Source organism: Clarias gariepinus, chromosome 20 (genome assembly GCF_024256425.1).
Source record: "Clarias gariepinus isolate MV-2021 ecotype Netherlands chromosome 20, CGAR_prim_01v2, whole genome shotgun sequence".
NCBI lineage: Eukaryota > Metazoa > Chordata > Actinopteri > Siluriformes > Clariidae > Clarias > Clarias gariepinus.
In genome coordinates this window covers 21,947,756-21,960,363 of record NC_071119.1, presented here as the reverse complement: position 1 = coordinate 21,960,363, position 12,608 = coordinate 21,947,756, and the positions used below count along the sequence as shown (strand labels likewise).

At 35.3% G+C, this 12,608-nt stretch overlaps 2 protein-coding genes across 2 annotated transcripts in view; one reads left to right on the top strand and one right to left on the bottom strand.

Moving 5' to 3' along the window:
- The window catches only part of rbpms (RNA binding protein, mRNA processing factor), a 35,088-nt gene extending 29,790 nt beyond the window's left edge, over positions 1-5,298 (top strand). Inside the window, exons 8-9 of the mRNA XM_053479631.1 lie at positions 3,179-3,346; positions 3,577-5,298. The gene's annotated coding sequence lies outside the window, so the exon portion shown is untranslated. The remainder of the gene's footprint in view (positions 1-3,178; positions 3,347-3,576) is intronic.
- Positions 5,299-9,789: 4,491 nt separating this feature from the next.
- On the bottom strand, positions 9,790-12,241 carry LOC128508679 (fatty acid-binding protein, intestinal-like). The gene is made up of 4 exons (XM_053480107.1): positions 12,084-12,241; positions 11,490-11,662; positions 11,270-11,377; positions 9,790-9,949 (listed from the first exon to the last, which is right to left on the bottom strand). Exons 1-4 carry the CDS (start codon positions 12,148-12,150, stop codon positions 9,899-9,901), a joined length of 399 nt encoding a protein of 132 aa, XP_053336082.1. The 5' UTR covers positions 12,151-12,241; the 3' UTR covers positions 9,790-9,898.
- Between the last annotated feature and the right edge of the window lie 367 nt (positions 12,242-12,608).

Sequence of the window (12,608 nt, the reverse complement as noted above, 5' to 3'; positions counted from 1 at the left end):
CGTGTCAAAGGCGTATAAGACAGACTTACAAACAAATCCGACTTACGAACACGCTCTTGGAATGGACAACCTGTAATACAGACAAAAATATGTGGACATCTGACCTGTCATTTGACTTTGCAAGCCATTAGAAAGCAAAAGCTTAGGTTGACTGGAGGAGTAACATGATGATCATAATTGTATTTTTTTCTTTCCTCATCTTCTAAACCCATTCCAAAGGAGAATTAAAAGTGGTGTAGATAATTACACAGCCCTTGCTTGTACTTTAACAAGCTTGTTTAAATCATGCTTTTAGGGGGAAAAAAAATAAATAAAAGGATGTGGTCTCTTAACCATGTAGCTCAAATGCGAATATATTATATATAAATGTGAATGTTAAAAAAACTGGACACAGAGCACGTCCTGACTTTGTTCATAAAGTTAATGATTAATTGTTTATGGTGTTCATTGTTTATGTTTTTATCTGCTGCTTTATATCATTTGTGTTTCCTCCAACTGGGGTTTAAGATGGTGTGCTCTTTGCCTCACTCTCTCTCTCTCTCTCTCTCTCTCACACACACACACACACACAGAAATACCTTAATGCATTTGGACAGTACGACATGTCTACTGAACTGTGTGTGTGTGTGTGTGTGTGTATGTGTGTGTGGGTAGAGGGATTTTTGGCCTGACTAACCAAGCAATTACAGCTGAATCCCTGCATTGCCTTTACTGCTGAGAGAGAGGCTGGGAGTGTGTGTGTGTGTGTGTGTGTGTGTGTGTGTGTGTGTGTGTGTGTGTGTGTGTGTCAACAGGAGGTATTATCCACAGCTGAGGTTCGCTAATAAGGTTTCTATGCTTCCTTTGTTCTTTTGCTCAAATTTCAGGCAATAGACAGCTGTGTGTGTGTGTGTGGTCACAAGCAAAAAGCTAGTGATCTTTTTTAGGATTAATGTTTTTAGCTTTGCCTTTTATGTTCAGGAGCCAGACAGTGTGATCCAGCTCCTAAATCCCAGTACCAGATTTGAAATTCACGTTTTAAAATTTTTTGCAGTAAGTAATAAATTGGAACGCTGGAGTTCTAGTCCTGCTTCAGGCGATTTTTGGTTTTAAGGTACACATATTGTGTCTGAATCACTCACTCTCTCCCTCGTTCTTTGGCGCAGACGTAAGCAACAGCGCACAGCAGTTACACTCGAGCACAAATCCAAAACATCCCACGACTCGTGTTTCAGCTTGATTGCGCTGAAAGAAAAAAAACATGATTCAACCCAAATGCAGAAATTTAACAAAATGTGCTATTTACTCTGGGTTACAGGCAGGATTTTTTTATTTGCGAGCTGTTAAACTCACTCCCATCTGACAAAACATCCCTCTTGCCGGGCTTTCATTCTTAGTCCACTGGAATCCGTTTAAACCAGGCACTCTTATTATTTATATACAAATGGTGGACAAAGTACACAAATCCTGTTCTTGAGTAAAAGTAAAAGGATATCTCAGGCAAAATATTTATCAAGTACCAGCAGAACTTGTCTATTTACATTTCTACATAAGGAAAAGTACAAAAGTTCTTATTTACATATTTAAATAAGCACTCTCCGATACAGCAGGTGGCAGTATGCAGTTACTTCGTTTGTGAGCGGATACAAACCACAAAAGGAAGAAGAGAACAAGGCCGGTAACCTTCGTGCCACACCTAATATTATCGATATTTCAGAAAAATGTCAAAAGCAATGCTCTCTTGTGCCTTCCTACTTTATCAGGTCAAAGGGAGGGATTGGTGCATGCTATGCACACAGAGATTTCGGAGGAGTCAGACAGCACTGGTTACAGCACTTCCCGCTTTAAATATTACAGACCACTGCGGTTAGGTAACGAATTGCGTTGAACAAATGTAGTGACGTAGAAAGTACAGATATGTGTTGTAGGATGTAGTGTAGTAAAAGTAATCTACTAATATAGCTACTCAAGTTAAAGGACATTATAAATAAGTGAAAACTGTACTTAAGTACAGCAATGAAGTAAATCTATTCATTTACCTTTCTTTTATTTAGTTCTTTGGATCTATATAAAGTTCAAACTCATCGTCTGCAGCACCGTTTTAATTGTGAAGCCTGTAGTTGTAAAGTGAATGCAAAGTAAGTCCCGAAGATGATGCAGGTATAAGAGCGAGTCGCTCCGGTAATAGGGGAAAGTAAAAAAGACAAAAGAAAAGTTAAAAGACACAAAAGAGAAAAAAAAAGACAAAAAAGGGAGAAAACTAAAAAAAAATGAAAAGGCAGAAGAAGAAAAAAAGACAAAAAATATAAAAGTGAAAAGACAAAAAGAAAGAAAAGTGAAAATTAAAAAAAAGGGAAAAGACAAAAAATAAGAGAAAAGTAAAAAAACAAAAAAAGAGAAAACTCAAAAAAGTAAAGACACAAAAGAATTGTGAAAAGACAAAAAACAATAACAAAAAAGGTGAAAGACCAAAAGAAAAGCAAAAAGACAAAAAATGAAAAAGACAAGAAAGAGAAAAGTGAAAAGGCAAAAAAGAGAATAGTGAAAAGACAAAAAAGGAAAAATATAAGAAAGAGAAAAGTGAAAAAACAAAAAAAGAGAAAACTCAAAAAAGTAAAGACACAAAAGAATTGTGAAAAGACAAAAAACAATAACAAAAGAGAAGTGAAAGACCAAAAGGAAAGCAAAAAGACAAAAAATGAAAAAGACAAGAAAGAGAAAAGTGAAAAGGCAAAAAAGAGAAAAGTAAAAAAAGACAAAAGACGAAAAAATATAAAAGTGAAAAGACAAAAAAGAGAAAACTCAAAAAAGTGAAGACCAAAAAGAAAAGTGAAAAGACAAAAAAGGAAAAGACAAAAAAGAAAAGTGAAAAGACTAAAAACAATAAACAAAAGAAAAGTGAAAGACCAAAAGGAAAGAAAAAAGAGAGAGTAAAAAAAGAAGATAAGGTGATGAGACGAGGAAGTTGTGTTTTGTGTTTGTGTCTTTTCACGACAAAGAGAGAATCCCATCTCAAGGTGTGTCCCGGCTCAAGAGCTTTCCCACAAGTGTGCAAAAAATCTCTCCCAGCGCTCACATGCACGCAGCTTCCTCTCCAAACCCCTTTGCATTAAAACACAAAACTTCAGTAACCGTGTGAACTGCATGTCTGCAGTTTCTGATTGAGTGTTTGTTTTTTTTCTTTTCGTATTATTCTCAGGTTCCCTATGTGTGATGGTGGCTAAGGATGGCCTTGAGCTGCTACCCCCCACCTCCCCCTCCAATCCATCTCTCTCTCTCTCTCTCTCTCTCTCTCTCTCTTTCTTTCTTCTTTACAAGAACCAAACCAGGGACCTCCAGACTCATCCTTCTCAGTCATGGACCACAGGTAAGGACACCATACATTTTAGAAGAGTTTCTATTTTACCTTTAATATACTTATCCAGCATTTTAGATCGGAGATTAATAGAAATTGAGAATGAAAGGAAACGAGAGAGTGATGGAGGGGAAGGAGAAAATATAAACCATAGAGAATAGAGGAAGAGGAAATTGTGAATGTATAGTGTAAATTGATTTGTGGTCTCTCTCTCTCTCTCTCTCTTTTTCTTGTTCCACCAGGTCACCACCTCTTCCTCCCGGGTTAAAAGAGCAAATCAAGACCAGCCCTGCCTCCATCACACATTCCCCTCCACCCCCCCCCCCCTCCCCTTTCTCTACTGTTACACCACCGACACTTTTATGGAAGGAGTGCACATTCGCCTGCCTCTCTCTCTCTCTCTCTCTCTCTCTCTCGATATTCAACCATATTTCACAGTATATATAAATATTTCCACTATGCCCTGTGTTCCCATTTTAGGGATTCATGCTCCCTGTGTAGGCACCATTTATAGGCAGCATTTGTGCACTTACAGTAGGCACTCCACACATTCTGTCCCTTCAGCTGTTGCCTGTTTCCATGAAGGATTGCATGTGTGTGGCTGAGTGAAAGAAATCCCATAGTTCTCTGCGTGAGAGTAAAACGAAGAGAACTTTTAGTAATGTTACTGATAAGAAAACTTTAAAATTTACATTGCCGGACATTTTTTATTTATTATTTTATTAAACTGGTGTTTAGTCACTATTGTTGCTTCAACCAGAATAAAATTATACACAAAAGCAGTTCAATACAGAAAGCTGAATCTGGAGATTATTATATTCATTGAGTGATAAAAGATTAAATAATTTTTTTTTTTACTAAATTATACATAGGCTTATTCAATAATATAAAATAATTTATCAATGTTTGGCAATTTATTAAACTTTAAGCATTAATGAACAAAAAACAATATCTAAAAAAAAAGAATAATTTTCAATTCTGTAAACTTATATTTAACATTTCTCTTATTATGAAAAATTATATGATGTAATCAGTGCTTCTCGATTCACAAATCATATCGATTTTATTTTCCTTCATTTATTAAATATTTAATGGTAAATGTTTCTCGAGCGATTAACTGTTTAATAAATTCACAAATGTTTATTTATTAAGTATGGACGGTTAAACATTTGTGGATTCATTAAACGTTTAATAGTATTAATAATAATTTATTGAGTCTAATAATAATAATAGAAATTTCTTTATTTACTAAACATGTAAACATTTCTGAAGTCAGTAAACATTACATATGAATAACTATTTAATAATATTAATTTTTCTACCATAAACACTTAATGTAAAATACTTCTTAGTGTTAAAGTGTGTGAGTGTGTGTGTTTATGTGTGCAGGCAATTTTGTGTCACTCCTTCCATTTAATTGTCGTGGTTGTGTATTAATCAATATTATCTTTATAATAACCGATTTTATCATTGATGTTGTTATTTACACTGATTCTAATTAGCGATCGAGTTGAAGTGTGACGTTATCAGAGTGATGATGCTGTACATTTTTAGACCTTTTGAAGCCGAATACAGAAGTATTTTTATAATCAGGTGAACGTTTTCTGTGTGTGTTGTGTATGTGTGTGAGGATCTCAGAGTCCTTACATTTTCCTGCTTCATTCCAGCTGCCAAAGACAATCAGAAGGAAATGACTTATTGTCGAATAATAACAGTAATACATATCATGTATTTCAAAACCAAAGACTTGGAGTGTGTGTGTGTGTGTGTGTGTGTGTGTGTGTGCGCACGCGCAAGTGCTGATCATCAGTTACAATATACAAGTTATTCATCGTACATTACCAGGAAACACGTCTGTGATCGTTTCAGGGAAATATTTAATGCCGATGTTTATAAACTAAAGGGTTTAAAGGGGATTTTTTTTTTAAGGTGAAATGATCCAAATAAAACCACTTCCCTTGTGACACAGTACTTAAAATTGTTTAACTCCACTAAACACATCTTATATACATTGTTAATAAGAATTTGCAAGTATAACATATATATATTGAAATGATGATAGGATTATTGCACCCATAAATTAATACACAAAAGCTCTGTATTAAAGACATTTTCCATCCTTTTTTTTTCTTTTCTTTTTTTTGTAAAGAAATTATCAGGTAATGATTTTAAGATACTACCCAAAGCTTTTTTTTCATAATAAAATTTCAATGATCACAACTTCAGCAAATGCATATAAAATGTATATACATGTATATTTCTATAAAGGATTAAGATCTCAGGAGAACACACATGCTGAAAAATTATCCGAACAAATACAACACAGCAATATGGAATAAGTGAAGTTTTACGACCAAGACAAATATGGAAAATAAATAAAGAGTTGTGTAGCTGTCTGGGAAAACATTTAATAATATTTTCCACTGTACAGTAATAAAAAGTTTAGGAGATTTAAATTTATTTTTTTCTGTATGTATCTAAAGGGAGTAAAAAAATTTTTAATTTAACAAAAAGTACAAAACCTGTAATGCAGGAAAAAACGCCCAGCTCACCTCTACTGATATAAAAACACCAACATATTGGCAAATTTTGAACAAAAATATAATTTTACAGTAGTAAACAAGTTTAAGACCTTCATTGATAACATTATTAGAAGTTTTCTTTTTACTTGAACATTAAAACATTTTAAGCACTTGTGTGTTTTGATCCTAATGTATTTATTCATTTATCTTTATTAAGCGAATTAATTATTCTAATAAGTAGATTTATACATATTTTGTCACTCTTTTTAAAGTCATATAACATACTCAAATACTTATTGACCTCACTGTATATATATATATATATATATATATATATATATATATATATATATATATATATATATATACAGTGAGGTCAATAGGTATTTGATCACCCTGTGATTTTGCAAGTTCTCTTACTTAAATATCATGGAGGGGTCTACAAATTTTTTTGCATAGGTGCATTTCCACTGCGAGAGACAGAATCTAAAAAGAAAAATCCGTAAATTACATTGTATGATTTTTAAAAAAAATTATTTGTGAATTACTGTGTCAAATAAGTATTTGATCACTTGTTTATTAGCCAGATTTCTGACCCTTAAAGACCTGTTATTTTGCTTTTAAATAGTCCATATGCTTCTTACGGAGTCACTCCTTGGTTTTCCTGGCTGTGTGCTTTGGGTCATTGTCATGTTGGAAGACCCAGCCACAATCTTTATTGGTCTGACTGAGGAAGGGAGGTTTTTGCCCAATATGTCACAATACATAGCCCCGTTCATCCTTTTCTTAATACAGTGCAGTCGTCCTGTCCCTTGTGAAAAAAAACACCCCTATGATGCTTCCAGCCCCATGCTTCACTGTAGGTATGGTATTATTGAAATGATACTCTTCATTCTTCTTCCTCCAAACACGGCGAATGGAGTTAAGACCAAAAATTTAGACCCCATGTCAACGACCTCAAACAGGTGCTACTAATTTAGAATCATGCACAGAGTGTAGTTGGACTATTTAAAAGCCAAATAACAGGTCTGATAAGCAAGTGATCGAATACTTATTTGACACAGTAATTAAAAAAAAAAATTTGCCCTTGCTAAATCACAGGGTGATCAAATACTTATGGACCTCACTGTATATATATATATATATATATATATATATATATATATTAATATATAATATATATTAATATATTCTGTAAAGCTGCTTTGCAACAATGACCATTGTTTATATCAGTTTTATATAAATAAAACTGAATAGAATTTAATCCAGTCTTAGCTGTGGATACCGGGAGAATTCAACCTAGATGGAACGCCAGTCCATTGCATTTCGTTTTTTTACATACAGATACACACATTCTCACACTCCATTTAGGTTTTGGACAATTTGGATTACATTAAGGCAAAAAAAACAACAACAAAAAGAACAATAATTCAGAGAACTACAAAATACAAACTACCAAAAAAAATCTTAACTTTTACACAGCGCATGTGAGACCTAACTGTTTAGATTTTTTGAGTTTTATAGTTACTGTATGCTTGATTTAAGTAGTTAGTTTGATTTGAATTTGATTACATCATCAGTTTCCTTTACACTGACGTACTACGACGGCGCTCTGAAAGTGTGAGATGAACATAAAAAATCTGTGCATCCTGTATGTCTATTTTTTTATTTCTTCATCTTCTGCAGTGTCTGTATGACATCAATATATGGACCTGATCTCGTGAGTGCATCAGGGTAGATACTGTATAAATCAACCATCTTTGTGTAAAATCAATAAAGATTTTTTTATATGTATGTAAGTTCACTTCTTCAGGAAGCAGACGACCTGAAGTGGCCTGAAAACTCCAGCGTCTGCTTTTTCTCACGTCTTTCTCCCTGGGCGCTTGGTTTTCTCCTGCGGAGGTGTGATAATGTAGCCATCTTTCACACCTTCCTCTCCTTCACACCTTCTCTTTTGCTTTATCATTCTTACCATCTCTCTCAAGACTCTCTCTCTTTTTCTTCCCTCATAATAATTTGGCTCTTTTTTTGGCCCTCGTTTTGCACTTTCGCCATCTCCTGCATCTTCTTGCTTCACCTCACCACACCACACACCACACAAATAGTAAAAACACTTCTTAAATGACAAAAGTTCAATTTTTTTTTACATTTTTCATTCTCTTTTAATGATTCGCAGAAAGCCAGTCCCGAGGTCCATTGGGAGTCACGTGACTTTGACAGAATGAGGATGATGCCTTAGGATTCCTGAGGATGTTGCTCTCCAGAAAGAGAGGAATAGATAAAAGAGAGAGCAAGAGGGCAAAACGCAGTCAGACCACTCTCAGGCCAGGAAGAAAGAGAGAGAGAGAAAGAAAGAGAGATTCACAGGGGATCATAAGGCTCCAGTAGAACTGTGTCAAAGTCACACTTCCTGGTCATGTGACTTCTATGGAACTCGGGACTGGAATACTGCTGTGCATTCTGGGATATACTTATCGTAGTGTTCTATCTATCTATCTATCTATCTATCTATCTATCTATCTATCTGTCTGTCTGTCTGTCTGTCTGTATAGTGTGTGTTGCTTTCAAGAGAATAAATGGCGTATTTCCAAACAAACAAAGCATTACAACGGCACTAAAGAATGCCAGAGTTCAAGTTAAAGTAAAACTAGATTATAAATGTGTGTGTGTGTGTGTGTGTGTGTGTGATCTCACCACTGAAAAATTACCTCTGACTCTGATTTACCTCTGAGCTCTTTGTTCCAGGAACAATATGCATTATTAATTATTTCACATATGTGCTGCTAGCTTTTGCTTTTCCCCTAAAAAGAAATTTCTTCCTAACAACACATTCGGCAATAAAGACTCTCTTTTCGATTTAATGTTTTAACCAGCAAATAAAAAAAAAAATGAGTAAAAAGTATTGATTGTGCAATCTCTGGTGCTCCGGCTGGTGATAAATGTAAAGTACTAGAGGTAAAAATTGTCCTATGATTTGATTCAATGCATAAAAAAACATATATAAATATATATATATTTTTTTTTAATGTTGATTATAACCGATTAATCACATGGTAGCTGGTTTATTCTAATTATCCAAAGAATCAATATATACAGTATATATTGTGACGTTTCCTCTAATATAAGGTGCACTTTAAAAAAAAAAAACAGAAATCCCCTTAAGTTTTAGTATAGGACAAACAAATTCTTAAGTATGATCTTAAGTTTAGGATAAACGAAATAATAAATAAATCTAGAGTTTGCATTAAGTTTGTTCAAGAAAAAAAAGGACCTTGAACTTTTCACACTTTTAAACTGGTAAATCAAACTCTATGTTATGCCTGAACCTAAATGACCAAGCTTAAAGCGACAGAGCTCCCTCTGCTGGTTAAGAGTGGCAGTGTTTCATTTATTAATACTGTATACAATAATCCTTTTTCACTCACTCACTCACTCACTCATCCTGAAGCCTGGGACCTGGAGCCTATTCCAGAGATTAAGGGCACAAGGCGGAGTACACCCTAAATGAGGTGCCAATCAACGACCACACACACACACACACACACACACACACACACACGCTTATTCACTCATTTGGGAACATCTAATCTGCATGTCTTCAGACTGTGGGAGGAAACCGGAGTCCCCGGAGGAAACCCACCAAGCATGGAGAAAACATGCAAACTCCATGCGCACAGACCCCGAATTGAACAGGAATTGAACCCAGACCCTGGAGATGCTGCCTTAGTCATTTTCTGATATACAATATTTCTTTTCTCTGTCTTACCAAACCTAATAAATTCTGATTATGTTTATGCAGTATAGTTCCTCCTGTTATGTGTTTTATTCGATCCGAAACTTAATTACGACATTTCAGCTGATGAATTCAAGGAAGGAATCACTATATATAACGTTGACTGCGGAGAGAAAGAAATTAAGCTCTGTGCCACAAAGTGAAGTAGAAACATTTGATCATTTATTTGTAACATAGCCAGCAATGACAACAGTTACATCTTGGTATAAATTCTGTTCCCAAACTGGACTGTCCTTCTCCACACTTCTTTTATGTCCTCTTGAAGATCCTCTTAGCGCTAACACCTTCGTAGCTGTAGCACTGTGAAGGAGAAGCGACAACATACATGGAATTAATAACTTTTACAATTGTTAACTAAATACTAACACTGCTTTAGCTATATCGTCCTTTATGGTGAGCCAGCAATGTGAATCATGCTAGCCTTTTTTTTTTTTCAGTCAGAAAAATTACTGATATTTGGAAGTTAAAAGCATCACTATACAGATTTTAAATTTACTACAACTTGAAGAAATTTTATTTGTTATTTGCCCTGTTGCCCAGTAGCAGAGCTGCTTTAGCTTCATTGACGCTTGCAACGCAGAAGATCCAATATGGAGGAATGCTAATTCTACCATTTTTAAAAAATTGAATATCCACCAATCTTTTAAAATATTAATAATTCTATACCAAAGAACAAGGGGAATGGTATGCAGTCAGTCAGACAGATAGATTAGACTGTATTTAACAGCATGTTTTTCTAGCTTGCTAGCAAGACAGATTAGCATAACCAAGACACATTAGCCTAAATAAGGCAGATTAGCAAGTGCAATGCTGATAAGTTTATGTTATATTGTTATCAGTGTTGGGTGTAACGCGTTAGAGGACTTGGATTACTTTTTTGATGTAAGGAGTAATCTTACGCATTAGGTCCGCCGTTTAAGTACTCAGTTATTTAGTTTTTTTTTCTCATAAATGTAATCCGTTTTTTAGACAATTTATTTAATCCGTTAGCCAGACAGCAGTCATTCCCAATCCGTTAGTGTGTGTGTGAAAGTTGTCCCACAAGCTCCGCCCCCGATAACCTCCCCCCCCCACCTCTGTTATTCCTGCTGTTATACCCCTATCTCACCTATGCGGTTTGACTATGAAAGAACCGACGCGTGGAAAGATGGAAACCTAATCACAGCACCAAAACTCGCGGTGAATCATGATGATCTGTACTTACGGCCACCGCGCAAAGTAACCGCGTAGGTGAGATAGGGGTATTAAGTAGTTAACAGATTATGGGCCAAACTTCGCTGAGTGATGATGGTTATAAAGGTTATTGACTAAAACATCATGCATGAGGAATCACAAAGGAGTTTTTATTTTCTGCAATGGAAAAGTACTCGAATTAGTTACTTTTATCAGAAAGTAATGCTGTAATGTAGCTGATTACTTTTTGAAGACAGTAATTTTGTAATGTAATTAGTTACTTTAAAAAGTAACGTCCCCCAACACTGATTGTTATAATTAGATTTTTGTTTTAGTTTATTTATTAATTTATTCAAATCTGAATTAATGTGTAATGAAATGTAACTTAACTATCTATGTTATAGTTAGACGTCGTATAGAGTTCAGAGTTACAGTGTCTTGTGTTACCTGTACAAGTTCTCCACCAACCAGCGACCGAGTTGTGGTCAGGATTTTGCCGTTGTCCTTCCTGGTGAATGTGCCTTTGAGGGCGTCGCCTTCCATCACCCATGTGCCCTGAGGGACAACACACACACACACACACGTTTTTTTATTTTTGTATTTTAAACATTTACTCTTGACTGCTTTGTTGGTTAATGATTATTTATTGCTGATTATGGAGTCTTACTATGAGCTCTGTGCCATCAGCCATCGAGTACTCAAACTCCACTCCGAGCGTGAACTCGATATCCTTGGTCCTGAAGGTGCTCGACTCCTTAATGGTGAACTTGTCTCCGCTCTGCTCGATGTTGAACTTCAGGTTGTCGTGTTCAGCCAACTTTCTCTTCACCATGTTAATGCCTGTACACACACATTTGACACACTCTGTTGCACAACATATTTGCACAGGCTTTCATTTGTGTGTATATTGTTAACATTTAGGCCATTTGCATGGCCATTCTTTTAGTCTAGTTGGAAGGGCGTGACCTTGATGCAGTCAGTCACGTTAAAGGAGGCCTTTCAGATCTAGTAAAGATTTGACTGTTTTGTGCAAAGTAATAAATCACTTTGTATTAACCAGCACTAGATCGTATCACATTATCTGTTTATTTCAGCTTTAAATGTATTTTTTATCTATTAGATTGTTGATCATATGCAAAGCTCAAATCATCTCAGAAAATGCAATACATGATTCATTAAAAAAACCAGGTGTTTTCATTAATATTATCATTCATTCTCTTTCTCTTTAAAATTGCCTGTTGTTAACTAATACTTCACTCACCCATCTTTTCCATGAACTTGTCATAGTTTTCATTGCGGTCGATCTTCCACGAGCCATCGAATGCCATTTTAGGGAGAGTGAGAGAGAGCGAGACCGATCAGGACAAGGTGAGAAAGTGTGTGTGTGTGAGAGAGAGAGGTGTAAGGAAGGTAAATGTGTTGTTCTGTCTATGTGTTTTTATAGAAGAGCTTTATCTCTGTCCATTATCCAGCTGATGATGTGGTCACTGTAGGTCACAAGTCACAGTCAGTTTGAACCCTAAAATAAGGTCATTGAGATAACGCCTACCTCAGGAATATATTATTGCCCAACAATGGGAAAAAAAATTGTCAATCTTATTGTACTGACTATCAATCAGATAACAGGATTGGCAGGATGGGATCAATCTGATAGAGATGTTATTGAAGTTATTAGTGTATCTGTTTAATGTGAGTAAATCAGGTGAGAATACATTTACATTTCGGTAACCAGAGTGAAAAATCCTAACCATTCAGGGAAAACCCCAAATCCCTAAACAAATGCAAA